The 17,369-nt window shown below is 42.5% G+C and overlaps 1 protein-coding gene across 2 annotated transcripts in view; it reads right to left on the reverse strand.

Annotated features, from left to right (window-relative positions):
• Window positions 1-15,750, reverse strand: part of LOC109872675 (connector enhancer of kinase suppressor of ras 2) — a 54,805-nt gene extending 39,055 nt beyond the window's left edge. For both annotated transcript variants that reach the window (XM_031808398.1, XM_031808397.1), the window contains exons 1-5: window positions 15,377-15,750; window positions 6,380-6,543; window positions 3,242-3,444; window positions 2,882-2,969; window positions 2,537-2,578 (exon numbers count right to left, since the gene is read on the reverse strand). In XM_031808398.1, the coding sequence (XP_031664258.1) occupies window positions 2,537-2,578; window positions 2,882-2,969; window positions 3,242-3,444; window positions 6,380-6,543; window positions 15,377-15,443 (564 nt within the window). In that variant the 5' untranslated portion in view covers window positions 15,444-15,750. The remainder of the gene's footprint in view (window positions 1-2,536; window positions 2,579-2,881; window positions 2,970-3,241; window positions 3,445-6,379; window positions 6,544-15,376) is intronic.
• Window positions 15,751-17,369: the final 1,619 nt, after the last annotated feature.

Here is a 17,369-nt window from a genome sequence, read left to right on the forward strand (position 1 = left end):
ACGACAGAGTGAATTTTCATAGTGAACAAAGGAATTTCTTCCACCTCATAGAACTTGAGGTACGAACAACATTTATGTTCCGGAGAAGGTATAAAAGATCGGTGAAGATTCTGTTTATATAATAGCCTCAGATATGAGGTTACCTATAATTGTTGTATAAGATGAATGAGTGAGTATGATACTGTTTGTAAAATTGTGTAATGTGATTTTGGACTGTTTAATGAAGGAAACTCCAATTCCCTTTTGAGTTGAACTAAATCAGAGGACCGCCCATGAGCCCAGTTAGGGTCAGGCATCCTGGGACAGCCCCTTTTCTGCAATTCCGAATAAAAACCCAATTTTGAGAAATTCTCAGTCGACCATGTTTCTCTCAATCACAGGAGGACACAGGTTGCAGACCATTGCTGAATCATTTAACCATACCATGTGGTTAAACTCTTAGACTATCGATACCGACAGAATAAGAACAAGTCTTTGATATTAATTACTAGTCTGCAGCTAGGAATTTGGTATCATTGAACGCGAAGAACGACAACCGCCGAAACATCCATCCTACAACAACATGAATGAATGTCGTTCTGAACAATCCACTCAGAGAGAGAGAGAGAGAGAGAGAACAAAAACTCTCCAACAGAAACAAACTTTTCAACAAAGATCCCGACGACACACTGAGCGTAAATATATATATATTGATTGCAATTGTTCCCGAATGAGTGAGCGTTCATGTGCAAAGGATTAGCATTTCAATTGTTATAATTATCAACTTTGTAGTGTCTCATCTCAGTTGACCCCCACTTCCCCTTTTGTCCACCAAGCCGCGATACCGGTTTATCCCACTAGGGAAACTCCGTTATCATTTCCTTGTAACTATCTGCTGTTAGTTTATGCATTTCTGTGAATTACTTAGTTAGTAAATAAATGATTTAAGACAATTGATGTATGGATGACTCATAGTGAAGACTGGGTTCGTGCAGATGACCAACAATTAACGACGTTTGGAATGAGACTAACGTGAGGTAAAGTAAATAATTAATTAATTCGAAGACTAATTGATCAGATATAAAATATCTGAAAGGTTATATTAGGAAATTATAACTTTGTAATCTGAATATTTTCCTTGGTGCCCCGACTTCCTAGTTAATTACAGTTACATGATTAATCAGTTTGATCGCGTAATACTAATTAGAGAGAATCTTTGATAAAAACTAAGTCTTCAATTTAATGATAGTAAAGACACGACAAGTGTTTGGCTGTTACCTAGAAAAGAAGCTACACAGTGTAAGGTATTACTACTACACTGTCTGCTACATTGTCTATTGTGAACATCAGGATCGTGCATCACTTCCTGGAGTTCAACAGTATCACTTTGAAGGACAAAGAGCCAACTGGGGATGACAAGAGCATGGAGACACTTTCTTCTTCTCCTGCCTGCGTTTTTAGAGCAACAAGAACGAAGCACTGTGCAATTATCTGAGAATCTGACCCGTTTTTTAATGAGCGATTCTTCGGTTTATTCATCATCTGAGACACACAGGGCATTCTTCAAAGGCAAGCTACGGCTCTCCTTCCCAGGTTTAACAAGTTGAGGAAAAAGGGGTCTCTCATTGGTCTATGCAGCACTGTATGAACAGTGCTGGATACTGTCATGTCCTTCAGATGTCATGTCAAATGTACTGTACGTAGGTTTCTATTACTGCCAAAAGTAGCACAGTGACCAGAACTTGCTGGCAGTGAACAGCGTAGCTACAGTGACACAGTCATGACCTTCCATCTATTCCCTTAGTCTCCAGTTGGGCTCTCTCTCCATAGCTCTCTCTCACTTTCTCTCTTGCTCTCTCTCTGTCACACACACACACACACACACACACACACACACACACACACACACACACACACACACAAACACACACAAACAAAAACACGTCTGGCCTGTACATAGTTTGTCCTAGCTTCTCCTTTATTATTGCCTCACCATCTCTCTCCCTGTCTAATTGCTGTAGGCAGGAATGCCCGCGGGAGCAGCAGGGAGGTTCTGCATTATTCAACACAGACTGCCAACCAAAGGCCTTAAAACTGCGGCTTTTGAGAAATACACAGGCAGACTCACACACTCGTATTAATAATCTAAACCCTTTTCTTCCATAGTGCTGCCTGCCTGGTCGATGAGGAGGACGCGTGTGACTGTATTATCACATGTTCAAGTGTGGGCATGTGCCCCAATTCAAGTTGTGTGTGTGTGTGTGTGTGTGTGTGTGTGTGTGTGTGTGTGTGTGTGTGTGTGTGTGTGTGTGTGTGTGTGTGTAAAAACAATGTGTAAAGATTCATGAGTGTTTTAAATCATTGTCCCATATAACGTTGGATGATTCAGATGCCACTTATTGTGAAAACGTTTGATAATTTTTACTGCTTACTGACTACTGTTGCTTATTTTATGACTGTTAACTAAGATTAAGTATTAGGTGGCAGTTAATGATTGATAATAAGATTTGTAGGTCTTGTGGGCATTAAACCCCATAGAAGGAAACCCAAAACTCACCACATGAAGAATTTTGTTTTCTGTTTCATACACCGTGCAGTCCTGCAAGACAATTAAAGCCAGTTAGAGAACTAGTGTTTTTTTAAACATTAAAATAAAACTGAGCCCCTATCAGATGAGACAGATGCAAGTATCCCAAGTGCAGTGAAATGAATTTAGTTGGCAGACTGTCTCTTGAGAGTATTTAAAACAGGAAAGTTATTTTCAGTCGGCCTTCATCTATTCCCGACAAAACTAACAGAATTATAAAATGGAGGTATCTGGCCAAGTGTTCTGTCAGAGACATATTGATGCACTAACTAGTTAATTAATTCCCTAACCTTTACCCACCCCTGGACAACTCACCTGCTGTACTATGGTGGTTAACTCCAGGCACAGTTGAACAATATTGTTCTTCAGTAAGGAGTACTCTGTCACACTGACAAATGGGGATCTGGCAAGAGGGAAGAAAGTACAATATGCAGGGATCAGACATCAGAGGATAGGAGAGGGCAGAGCAGTCCGTGAGATATAAAAAAGAAACATCTCTGCATAAGACAGTACTTGCCTTCCCCAACAACTTTACAATGAAAGAGAACCATATATAAACTATTAGGCATACGCAAATGAAGTTCCTCTGGGGAAAATAAGCTACTCTAAGTCTAACAAAACTGGGATGTTCCGATGCATCAATCTCAACCCCCGAAGCTGAGATGTAACACCCACCTGTCCAGCCAGGCCAGCAGGTTCTTGGCTGCTCCGATGAGGTCCACCACAGAGGTGAGGAAGTCGTTGGGCAGCCTGCGTGAGGCCCGGCCATCATAATGGCCACCTCGACGCCTCCCTGTGATGAAGTTCTGCAGGTTCTTGGCTGAGGCATTGAGCTTGTGGGATAGGGTACGCAGGTTCTCAGTCTCCAGACCGTAGTTCTGGAACAGAGCGTACAGTACCCTTAGACCATGGTCCAGTATGCTCCCAGAAGTGTAACTTTAAAGTTAAAATGTGGATACATTAAGTTCACGTGGAGAAATAACAGTAACTTGCAATGACATTGTGGTGTGACTGACATATTCAGTACTTGTATTAGAAAGCTCATACAGAACAGTGCTGCAGCAAATGTATAGTGCATATAAGATCTAAATGCCAGAGATATATAGAGACAAATCCCTTCAGTCACATAATCTCAGATAATCTCAGATTTCCCTCTTAATTTATCTACCAAACCAGGTGGACAGCTTTATCCTTTGGATCTAGAGTTATTCAAGTAAACATAAAGGGATGCTTGCCTCATCATAGACACAATGAAGACCACTCATCTGTCATACTCGTTGTCACAATAGTGTGTCTGTTAGAGATGTGTGCCTGTGTGTGAATAGTTGTCTCTGATTCTCCGTGTCTAGTCAACATTAGTCACTGTCACCATGGAGAAATACCTCCTTCCTGTCTAACCCACAACAATGTAGCTAAGCCCAGCCCAGTTGCCATGGTGACTCCTGGCTTTGTCACTCTTAATTACAACAAGCCCAGTGTTTCCATAGCTTCTTCTTCCCTTATTGATTTCCCTCTTTCATTCAAAATATGAAAGTAATGTGCTGCTGTCTGATCAGGCTGCTCTTTATGGGGGCTTCTCCATCGCTAGTCACCTATTTAAGTCAATGCAGAGGATGACAAGGGATAAAAGGCGGGGGAGAATTAAATATGTTATACTGTACATCCATGCAAATAAGCTAAGCGGCACAATAATAAGGCCTTGTTCTTGGCAGTCGACCCACTGTAGAGGAAACACACCATTATGCTGCTAGGTGGTGGTGAGTACTGACCAGCTCAGCCATTTCCCTGCTACCTTCCTTTCAGTGAGCCATTCAGGCAGAGAGAGGCGTCACTGCATGGAGGGGACACTTTCCTCTGATGGCTGTAATGTCTTTTGTAATTTGGTGGGAGCAAAATCCCTATTACATCAACAACTCAGCAGCAGAGCCCTGTCTGTCTGTCTGTCTGGTCACTGCCGACTGATGAACAATTATCTAACTCCCAGCAACAACTGACCCTCAGTTTGATGTCAAAGTGAGTCAGCGGTCACACTGACACTAAGCCTGCATTGTCTTTCAATCCATCACACTCACATAATCAACCCAGGAAAGATAAATTAATTTCAACAATTGATCTGCAGAGAGTCTTGTCTTACACAAGCAGAGCAGAGGGACTGAGACCTATTCAGCATACATCCGTTTTGGTCAGGCCACTAATAAGGCAGTGTGTGTGTGTGTGTGCATGACCACGTCCGTGTCCTGTCTCTCCTGTCCCCTACACCTGTAGGTCTCCTCCAGTACAGTCATTACTCATGTCAGCCTCCTCTCAGCAGAGTGACGCAATGTTCAGTTGTAGTGCACTTTGCCAGGATCAATGGGGACATGTCCCAGCATCCAATGATAATCACAGCACATCACTATAATGGAGATGGGATGCAGAACACACACTAAACTGTCTTAGCACATATGCACATGTTCACAGACTCATACACACACGCTCACACAGTCGCAAACTTATACTATAGCCCCCTATGTGAACATAAAGGACGAACATTCTGCTCAACATTCACACACATTCTGACACACACACCCAGGCAGCCCCCATCAGACCATCTAATTAACAGACACAGATTACATGTGTGTGGTTGTCTGTGTGGAGATGTTGGGTCTCAGGCAGTCCAGGCACTCTAATGATGTTCTGCTGCAGGCCGCTCTGTCACAGGGAATCACACACTAACCTCAGCTAGCTCCACACACACCTCACACACAGGCAGCCTCTCACACACACACACGCGCACACACACACTCCCTCCCAGCTGCTGCTGTCTAGGCCTATGGATCTATTATCAGACACTTCCTCAGCCCAACAGAGAGGACGTGTGCTGTGTGGCCCCTCTCTGAATCAGTCAAGTTAATACAGAGCTCTTAGCTCGCTCTAACAGGGCACTTCCCATGCCCACGCCTGATTCTCTCTGTATGAGTCATCATACACCAAGACTAACGACACCCATTACATGCCTCCCTTACTGATGCACACAGCACAGGCTCCTCCCGCTCCGCCTCTAATCAGCACAGGCTCCTCCCGCTCCATCTCTAATCAGCACAGGCTCCTCCCGCTCCACCTCTAATCAGCCTTGGTTCCCCCTGCTCCACCTCTAATCAGCCTTGGCTCCTCCCGCTCCAACTCTATCAGCACAGGCTCCTCCCACTCCACCTCTATCAGCACAGGATCCTTACACTCCACCTCTATAAGCACAGGCTCCTCCCGCTCCACCTCTAATCAGCACAGGCTCCTCCCGCTCCACCACTAATCAGCACAGTCTCCTCCCACTCCACCTCTATCTAAGAAAAAATGATACAATTCACCAATGAATCTGAATTATCCTTCAGCTCCAACGGACACAAATCATCGCCGCGACTCTGGCCCTAGCCTCAGCTCTACCTCTCTAGCCCTGGTCACCGAGTACTGCTGCTGCCTCTCTCCTCTTACTCCTTGTTACTCAGCAGATAACACTGATGACGGCTGTAGATAATAAAGCGACACTTTCTACTGACCTTTTATTGTCTTCAATCTTGTCTGTCATGCCTTGTCTCTCAAACGGTGCACAAACAGATCTAGCAACTAGGCTAGCTGGACATCTCCTGCACGTCCACCGTGTTTCTCTAGTTGGAGCACTGGCTTGGTTGCACTGGACTGCACTGGCTTGGTTGCACTGGAAGGCATCGATAGTAAAGTTATTCTGTCATGTCCGCAAACAAGAGGTCTAACTCTACAGCCCTTTGCCCTGACTATCTCTCCTGACTCCAGCCCTGCATGTCTAGATGAACTCCTCACCAGGGCACAGAGTAGGTCCACAGCCTCCAGGATGAGCTCCTGGTGTCCGATGCGGGTGACCCCCAGCTCCTCCAGCTCCTGGTGGGTGATGTGGAGAAGCTGCTCCCCGGTGATCTTCTCCCTCTCAAAGTTTTTAATGTACTGCTGCAGACAGTCATCCAGGCCTGCATGGGGGACACACAATGAGGGGGGAATCTATGTTAGGCACACCTTTGTTCTAATAATATGTCTTTGTCTCCTTTACTGTCAACATCTAACTCATTCACTAGGTGTATGGAATGCAGATTGTGCTGATTTATTTTGAATTATTTAAGTTTGAAATATACCATGAAAGCTGTAAATATAACAGAGTTGTATAAAGTGCTGTGTGATTGGCAGATTCAGACTAACTGCTGTAACAAAAAAGATTTGTAACCCCTACCAGGCTACTTTGACTCTAAAAACTCATTTTCCAATTCAGTCATTTTTTTGTGTTAATTCCTACATAATACCAGAAGCATGCTTTCAACCATTCACGTTTCAACTCCAGAGAACTGAACAGAACTAGTCTACCAGTTGAGCTGCTCTTTGTGTAGAGCAGAACATAACGGGGGAAGAGAGAAACGGGACTAGTCTAGGAGATAAACCACTCTCACCACAGCGTATTAAAGCCATCCTTATCAGAGCACAGCAGAGCCACACAGACACACAGAGTCCACTGCAGCATTCTGTGTTGGAGCCATGTACATCGGGCCAGGCGGCACAGAGAGAGAGAGAGAGAGAGAGAGAGAGAGAGAGAGAGAGGAGCCCAGAAAGCAGCAGAGCAGACTAGCAGAGTCTCGGCTTTCAACCACAGCATCCATCCATGGCTCCCGGGAGATGACTCATCTCCAGCCACAGAGCATATTGGAGCAGAGCAAGCCACAGCACAGAGCTGACCCACATTACACACACCGGCTGGGCCATGTCAACACACCAAAGCCCAGCACACACACATCCATGGCCACATGCATTCAACAGGGGCCAAATTAGCCAGCTTGATGTTGCCTAGGTAGATCAAAGGATGATACATTCAGATCCATATACAGATGACTCAGGGTACATCTATTCAATACTGACCTCGATCTATACAGTCTGTATAGTCAGGCAAATCATCTGAACCATGTTCCCCATTTGTATGTGGCGAACACTTGTCTTGCCGTCTTGTGTGCTGCTGCCCCGACCTCATTCTAAGTAACAGAATCGAGGCTCAATACAGGTCCTAAGAAATGTTTCTCTGAGCACACAGTGGCCTTGACATAGAAATTGATGGCCTTGTGTGTGGGTGTGTTTGTGTCTCCACAGTACGTTCGTGGGAGTGAAATTTGTGAAAGCATGTGTGTGTGTGTGTGGGGGGGGTTGTTTGTGTATGCATGTGCATTTGTGTGTGTGTGTGTGTGTGGGGGGGGGGGGGGTGTTTGTGTATGCATGTGCATTTGTGTGTGTCTGGGGGGGAGGGGGGGGGTTGTGTATGCATGTGCATGTGTGTGTGTGTGTGTGGGGGGGGGTTGTTTGTGTATGCATGTGCATTTGTGTGTGTGGGGGGGGGTTGTTTGTGTATGCATGTGCATTTGTGTGTGCGTGCGCACGTTCATGCATCCATATACAGTAATGATCATCAATGGCTGCCCTTGACACATGTCTTGTTTGCAGTTTCACATGTGGAATAGCTGTTTTCACATGTGAAGTCATATTTTCACAAGTATTAAATTTAAAGGTCACATGTTAACACCACCTCTTCACATGTAAGAAAAAAGAAAGAATTACAGTTTCACATGTTAGAAGACTCCACATGTGAAAATCTCACTTTCACATATGGAATTGCATTTTAACAAGTAGAAAACAATCACGTGAAAATCTCATTTGTAGTTTCACATGTAAGAAACCAGCACATGTGAAAATCTAACTTTCACATTTGGAAACTTACATGTGGTGTTGAAATAGTGTTACTCACCAAACATGAAAAGGTGGTGTTAGCATGTTGCAGTAGCAATGTTTCCACATATGGCATTGAAATGTATGTAATGCCATTCTGTAAAAAGTTAACTTAGCCTACCAGAGTATAACAAATGAAGTGCGTTAAAAACATGTTTTTAAAATGATTTCTGAGCCATTCATTTGGAGTGTTACTGTTGCAGCCGCAGGCTACTCTTCTTCATACCTTGGTTAGTGACTGTTAGAAGAAGCCAAGAGAAAATAACTCCTTATTTATCCTCTTTAACCCTTTACACTCGTTGGAATTGGCCTATATGGATAGGACTAAACTGAAATGATTCTTCACAGAAGAAATCTGAAAAGCATTTGCATAAGCATGGTAGCAATAGCGGAGGTACATAAAGATGGAGGCCCACATGCATTTACCACACATTTCTTCTTAAACAAAAACTCAGTGGATACCGACAAAACAAGACGTCATATCTGAATTCTGCCATCTATATGCACTTTTGCCATTGAAACGGAACAGTTTGGAGATTATAGGAAGATTATTAGACCAAAGTTGAGGACACAACAGTTCACCTGACACAAGACTGAATCCAAACATTACGTACATTCACTCTACTTTTCGCCGCATTTGTTGTTAACGAAATCTGAAAATACTCTGGATACGTGCAATAACACGATAAGAATATTCCTGGAAAATGTGGGATAGGTGCAACATAAGACAAAAAAATGACAAGGGTTTGAGTGAGAGGACTAACTGGTGTCTCCAAGTGGCCACACAGCTCTCCAAAGTGTGCATAGCTCCTAAGTCATTTCAATGCACTTTAATGACTTAAAGAAGAGTCTTCAACTATACGATTATTTTTTGAGATCTCCTAGCTGCACCGTTGAGGAACTAGGGCAAGCACACTTGTAGTTGTTTTGTTTGGAACACAACGCTGCATGCCCGCGATCATACAATTACTTTTGTTGTTTACGCAACCCACAAATGGCCCATTATAAATCTGGGTCAAGTGGGCATCATTTGAAAGCTTATTGTATTGCCAAAATGACTAGCTAAGTTATAAAATACGACCTTGCAGTGTTGTTCTTTCACAAGGCAATTCAGAGAAATATCGTAATTTTGGTGCGTGTTGAAAAGAGTAATGAGTGAATTCAGGTGTGTGTTCCTCTGCGAATGTTCTTGACAATATACAAACATACGCTAATTCTGTTCAAAACAAGCCAGGGCACGACGCCATGTCACCTTGTAACTTTACATCAAACATAGTGATCATAAACGTTGATCAAAAATGACATTGACATTTTACCCAAGGGAATAATCCAGAGTCCTCAATGCCCTCAAAAACAGGTCAGTCCCTCCCTCTTACTCTCATTGGCATTGAACCTATTCTCACACACAGATAATTGTGGTTATGAAATAGATTAGGTACAGCTCAATTAGTTTGCCAACTGCCCTACCTTGATCCACAATGTTGGAGCGTAGTATGAATGCAAGGCATGTGTTACCAAGGAAGGTTCGCTGTCCATGGTGCTAGTTTTTCATGAACGCATCAACTGTGTGTGTAGTGTCTAATATATAGACACTGTTCTTTGTAACAAGAAGTGTAACGCCATAATCATAGTATTACATAATCACAATGACATGAATTGAATTATATGGAAATGTGAAGTGCACATTTAGTCAGGTTTTTGGCTTGCTTGTATGACATCAAAGCGGTATTTATTATAATCCTCAACGTCTCATCTTAGAGTTCTATTAATTTACAACATTTCCTTCACTCAGACAACAAAACATTTACTAAAGTTGCCCAATTAGCCGGAGGGATGGAGGTTACTTCTTGTCGCGTGCGATGCTCAAATTCAGAACAGCTGTCAGTCAAAACCAATGATGTATATAAACCCTGGATGACTAACAGGGGGCGCTGTATTGAAATCACTGCGCAGCCACCTTGGTACTCCTACTCCGTTGTAAAAAAAAAAGATTTCGGAAGCTACATAAATGCATTTATGAATGTCTACATTCATTTTTGACACATGTATTCTATTACAGAAAACGTAATGCAAACTTTTCAATTATATTATGTTAGCTAAACATTTTTAAAAAATACAAAAAATACATTCCTTCATTTTTTTTGAGAGTACTAATGTTACTGTCCCCAGTACAGCAAATAAATACTTAAATACATGTAATTCCATTCATACCTATGGAGTACTACTCTTACTTGGGAGTACCAATATGGCCGACTTGTCTTTTCAGCGTCTCTCAATTGCCAATACATAGCAACGCAATCTAGGGTTCATACACATCATTAGTCAAAACCCTGTATGGGTTGTGAAGTGAAGAGCCTGAACTCTGACGTAATTTAAAGCATGTTACTGTACAGCAACTGCGTTTATCAGTGCTCATACCTGCAATATTCAACCCGTATATATGTGTAAAGGGCTACCATGTTAAAACTAGCGCTATCTTGACAGTTAACTCAAGTTCACTTTTTGTCATTTTTGCGCACTTTTTTATTGCATTGTCTGAAAGCGTTCAAAATTCACTGAAAACATCCAAGATACATAATCTATACAACAACAAAAAAACAATGTGAGGTTAAAGAAAGTGTGTTTATAAATTTACCTGATTTTGCTTACTGTTACTTTGGACAAATCAAATATGTCAATATGCAATTAGTCACATCAAATACTGCAATAAACTCAATTATATTTTGTATCAATTGACAGCCCTACTTGACATTAAAATGGGAAAATGTACATGAAAGAGTAGTGGTTTCTCATGGCGACTTCAATAATGGGTATTGTCCCTCTTGGTCTAATGGTCAACATGTTGGCTTCTCCCATGGGAGATCGGGTCACTAATGTCCATCCAGCTGAAAAAGAATATGTGAAATATATAATATCACTGGTTTCCCATGGGAGCAGCCAACATCCTGACCACTACAGTGCATTCGGAAAGTATTCAGACTTCTTCCCTTTTTCCACATTTTGTTACATTTACAGCCTTGTTCAGGTGCATCCTGTTTCCATTGATCATCCTTGATATGTTTCTACAACTTGATCGGAGTCCACCTGTGGTAAATTCAATTGATTGGACATGATTTGGAAAGGCACACACCTGTCTATATATGGTCCCACAGTTGACAGTGCATATCAGAGCAAAAACCAAGCCATGAGGTCGAAGGAATTATCTGTTGAGCTCCGAGACAGGATTTTGTCAAGCTACCCTTCTGGGGAAGGGTACCAAAAAATGTCTGCAGCATTGAAAGTTCCCAAGAAAACAGTGGCCTCCATCATTCTTAAATGGAAGAAGTTTGGAGCCACCAAGACTCTTCCTAGAGCTGGCCGCCCGGCCAAACTTAGTAATCGGGGGAGAAGGGTCTTGGTCAGGGAGGTGACCAAGACCCCAATGGTCACTCTGACAGAGCTCCAGAATTCCTCTGTGGAGATGGGAAACCTTCCAGAAGAACAACCATCTCTGCAGCACATCACTAATCAGGCCTTTATGGTAGAGTGGCCAGACGGAAGCCATTTCTCAGTAAAAGGCACATGTGAGCCCGCTTGGAATTTCCCAAAAGGCACCTAAAGGACTCTCAGACCATGAGAAACAACATTTTCTGGTCTGATGAAACCCAAATTGAACTATTTGACCTGAATGCCAAGCGTCACATCTGGAGGAAACCTGACACCATCCCTACGGTGAAGCATGGTGTGGGGATGCTTTTCAGCGACAGGGACTGGGAGACTAGTCAGGTTTGATGGAAAAATGAACAGAGCAAAGTACAGAGAGACCCTTGATGAAAACCTGCTCCAGAGAGCTCAGGATCTCAGACTGGGGTGTAGGTTCTCCTTCCAACAGGACAACGACCCTGAGCACACAGCCAAGACAATGCAGGACAGGCTTTGGGACAAGTCTCTGAATGTCCTTGAGTGGCCCAGCCAGAGCCCGGACTTGAAACTAATCGAATCATCTCTGGAGAGACCTGAAAATAGCTGTGCAGCAATGCTCCACATCCAACCTGACAGAGCTTGAGAGGATCTGCAGGAAAGAATGTGAGAAACTCCTCAAATACAGGTGTGCCATGCTTGTAGCATCATACTCAAGAAAATTCAAGTCTGTAATTGCTGCCAAAGGTGCTTCAACAAAGTACTGAGTAAAGGGTCTGAATACTTATGAAAATGTAATATTTCAGTTTTAGAAAAATAGAAACATGTTTTTGCTTTGTCATTATGGGGTCTTGTGTGTAGGTTAATGAGGGGGGGAAACAATTTAATCAATTTTAGAATAACAAATGTGGAAAAAGTCAAGGGGTCTGAATACTTTTCGAATGACTGTATGTGAAACATCATACGTAGGCTATGTTTTTCCTACTTGACATTTTTTCCATGTGATTTGTTCAGGTGAAGATACATGTGAAACGTTGTTTTCCGAAAACCACGTGTCTGACTCGTGAAACTTTCACATCATTTTTTTTCCAGATCTGATTTTTTTTTCATGCTTTTCTTGTAAGGGTGCTTTCATTTGATAGCTTGCCGCATGTGGAATTTCCATTCTGTTGCCTTCCTCTAGCTATCAAGGCTCCATGGCAACAGTTTCCTGGTGACCAAGAGGCAAGCCCCCTTGAAGAAGTGAATTATTCGCAGTATATTTCTTCATTTTTGCCCTCAGACCTATCACAGAATGAAATACAACAGGTATATAGTATTCATTCTAAATGACATCGACATTTTACCCAAAGGAATAATCCAGAGTCCTCAATGCCCTCAAAAACAGGTCCGTCCCTCCCTCTTACTCTCATTGGCATTGAACCTACTCTCACACACATATAATTGTGGTTATGAAATAGATGAGGTACAGTTCAATTAGTTTGCCAACTGCCCTACCCTGGTCCACAAAGTTGGAATGTTGTGTGAATACAAGGCATGCATAACCAAGGCAGGTTCGCTGTCCATGGTGCTAGTTTTTCATGAATGCCTCAACTGGTGCGTTAGTGTGTGTGTGTGTGTGTGTGTGTGTGTGTGTGTGTGTGTGTGTGTGTGTGTGTGTGTGTGTGTGTGTGTGTGCCATGCTGTGCCTACTTGTGTGTGTAGTGTCTAATATAGAGACAATGTTCTTTGTAACAAGGAGTGTAAAGCCCTTATTATAGAATTACATAATCACAATTATAGAATCTCTATTGCCCTAATGATCGTTTTTTGGGGAAAATCGGGTGAGAGTTAACCCTCATGACGGTGTCCACTGGCCACCTTTCAAAAACCACTCAAGAACAAGAGATTAAAAGCAACCAATAACACACAGTTTACGGTGTGGAGAGGGTGTGGATATTCTTTGCAGCTGTGGCAGCACAAAGACATTTATCAACTTGCATATCAGCATTCTCTGTGTCTCAGATTGCACATCAGCAACCATTCTGTCTCAAATGACCTTAGGATAGATATTAGACCGGCTCTGTTCTTTATGTCAGTTGTATTCTACCAGTCTTATAGACTGTCAAGATTTTGCTGTGTATTGGCGTTATCCGTTGGCATACAGCATTGAATATAACAGATGACAAAGATGTCACCTTGCTTATGCACTTTCCATGGTGTTTAGGGTGGAGAATTTGAGACTGAACTGAAGTTCTTCTAGTTGTGTTGTGTATCAGCTGTACAGAAGTTGTGCCGTAGGCGAGCCCTGCCCTGCTGCGAAGGCTGTAAACACATCTGTGACAGCAGTGCCAGAAGCAAGCACGGTTATGCACTTCTGGACTGACACTTGGCTGGCAGAAACTACTCTATGTGGGAAAACATATCCCATGTCTGGGTTGACATCACAGCTTCTTTAGTTGGATGACAGTAAATCCTTGTGCCCTGGTGAGAGAGAACATGATCAGATCTATCTCACTTGGGTTTGGTTGTTACAGTAACTAAAAGGTCTTTCTTTTGATCGTCATTCAACCATTTGGATGTATAAGCATTAAGTTACTCATGCTCACCTTTCTTTCCAATGAAGGCTTGTTGTCAATTAGCGTTTCACCTCCAGAATGACAGAAGTCTGCCACTACTAACATAACAGTACACACAATCTGATTATGGCAGGTAATGTAGCGCAACAATTGTTTTGTCATCCACTTGGTCTTACCTAAGGGGTACTTCACCTCAGCTGTACTCTTAGCCCACACTATATAATAAAAGCAACTATAGGTAGGTATATTTTCTCTCATAGAAATATGAATGTTAAGGCAGATAGTGGAGAACTCTTCAAAACACACTGAGCATTGTAACACCAACCATTTTGAGTTCAGTTAAGGCATATCTTAAAGGTGAAATTGACAATTGTGGTTGCAAAAGCTGCTGTCCAGTTCGATTAGCTTGCAACCTACAATGTGTTCCTTATCACTACCCACAATGGTGGATTTTTGTAGCAATGTAAATCATAGTCTCTGTCAACGTATTATCAAATAAGGTAGGTTTGCTGTCCATGGTGCTAGTTTTGCCTCAATTGATGCCAACACTTATTCAATCTCTCTCTCTGTGTGTGTGTGTGTGTGTGTGTGTGTGTGTGTGTGTGTGTGTGTGTGTGTGTGTGTGTGTGTGTGTGTGTGTGTGTGTGTGTGTGTGTGTGTGTGTGTGTGTGTGCGCGCGCGTGCGTTAGAGAGGGGGGGGGGGGGCACGCAGTCTTTATGGTATGAGGTAATCTACATGTGAACCTTTTATAGGTAAACTGACTGTTGAACACCTTTACACGTAGCATAATAAGTTGGTCTGAGTATCTGGTTGGTGTTCTACAAATGCGTAGCCTACATCAGGCCAGGGCGATAATTAGGAAACACTGAATAGCGCGCTTCTACATCAGGGTCGGATACACAAAATGGCACACGATCAATATTTCAATGCAAAGAATAGCAGCGTTTTAGCTCAAATCAGCCCCAATTTATTAAACCACGTATTCAGATCAAATATAACAAATTTACACATATCCATGTTAGTCGCTTCAAAATGTATTCTGTCAGTATCATGCAAATGTAAAGAAACATGTTTTATAATCATTACCTTTCATCCAATCCAGCACTTGCTTAGGTGTCCATTTGCTTATAGGTTCCATCACGAGGGCCATCATCGATGTCTTCAAATCCTTCAAACAAGGACTTGATAGAGCATGAAAATCGGGTGTCGCAAATCAGAAATGTTGCATCGGTATACCAGAGATCAAATAACATAAGTGCACCTTACTGGGTAAAGGCATGGCTGGTGACAGTATCCTGGGTACGGAATGCTATGGTGCAGTCCACGCGCTCACAGAAACGACTCAGCCGCCTCTCTTTCTCTCTCTCTCTCTCTCTCTCTCTCTCATACACACACACACACACACACTCAACAGTAGCCTACCTGCCGACCCCACTGTACTGTGTAGAGAAGCGAGTCTCTCTCTGAGTGAGAAAGTCTTTCAACCCCTCCCTCCCCTGCACACCGCAGCATCACATGCTTCATTCCAGAGACACAGGGAATGGTGCAATAATATATAATTACCTGATGCCTTTATAGAGAAACATTGGCAGCTGAACGTAAGGCATAAAAATTAAGCATATTCTTATATTTTTTTTAACCTTTTTTATCAGGAATATGTTCACCCCCTTAACTGTTTCCAGTTCCAACCAATATGAGTAGGAACAGAACCGAAGCCATTGTGTTTTAACCAATAGAAACCTAGTGATGCTTGCATCAATGCCTGTATGGGGGGGGATATTAAAACTGGGTCACCCTGCAATTTACATTGAAGTAATGACTCAAACAAAACATGCAAGATACAATTGAATGACAGTCTTTTTTTCAGTTAGTTACAAATATCTCAGTTACTGTAAAACCACATCATGACAAATGCTGGGGTATGTGCTTATCATTTCTTTCTGATGTTCCCATGTTTTATTATATGGAAAAGACACATTTTGTAGATACTTATCGACCTATAGCCAAAATAACTACTACAACTACAATCAACTATATATGGTGTGAGCACACTACATGATTCTGTTGCACAACACATCACTACAGGCCCTCGAACTTCATTCCACTGAGTCCCACCAGGATATGGTTAATAATTCAGTCCTCACTGTGCTGGGTGATGATGACATCTTTCCCTGCTAAGCCTATTACTAACTCTTTGGAGATCTGCCCATTTCTTGTATCTTTATTGAAGTCTCCCCATACGTCTCACTATATGGTGTAAAATGGCATCAAAATTCATAAACATGAACATTTGGTTCTGGTAAATTATCAGAGGCATGGGCACCATAATCATTGACCATTACCCACTCCTATGCTGCTCTAACAGTGCCATGCTAATAGTCCTTGGCTTGGCTGGTGTATGACCCAGTGGCTCCCGACAGGGTGTGAAGTGGTGGCATTGGCACTTGCTCCCCACACACACCGGTTTACTGTTAATCCTCTCCCAAGCAGCATATACTAACCATGCTTAAAGTCACTCGATACTGGTTTTCACATTAGATGCACCCATCTAAAATAAAAATGCATGCATTTCTAGCACATGCTATCATATAGTCACACTCACATAAACCTTGCCAGTCATATATCCCTGCCTTTGATGCCTAAGAGGGGGATTTCTGAAATGAAGCTACCCACCATGAGTCATGACATTCACTTGATATGATTGACAGTGATCTAGATGGATAGGCCTCCTCAGAGGTAAAATAACAACCTTTCATGGCTAAACCAGAAAGTGTCTGATATGCACCTTATGTTTAGTATACTTTTATATACTGAGTGGACAAAACATTAAGAACACCTGCTCTTTCCATGACATAGACTGACCAGGTGAAAGCTATGTTCCCTTATTAGTATCACCTGTTAAATCCACTTTAATCAGTGTAGATGAAGGGGAGGAGACGGGTTAAATAAGGATTTTTAGGCCTTGAGACAATTGAGACATGGCATGTGTATGTGTTCCATTCAGAGGGTGAATGGGCAAGAAAAAAATATTTTAGTGCCCTGGAACAGGGTATGGTAGTAGGTGCCAGGCGCACCTGCT

The sequence above is a fragment of the Oncorhynchus kisutch genome, linkage group LG28 (assembly GCF_002021735.2).
Source record: "Oncorhynchus kisutch isolate 150728-3 linkage group LG28, Okis_V2, whole genome shotgun sequence".
Lineage (NCBI taxonomy): Eukaryota > Metazoa > Chordata > Actinopteri > Salmoniformes > Salmonidae > Oncorhynchus > Oncorhynchus kisutch.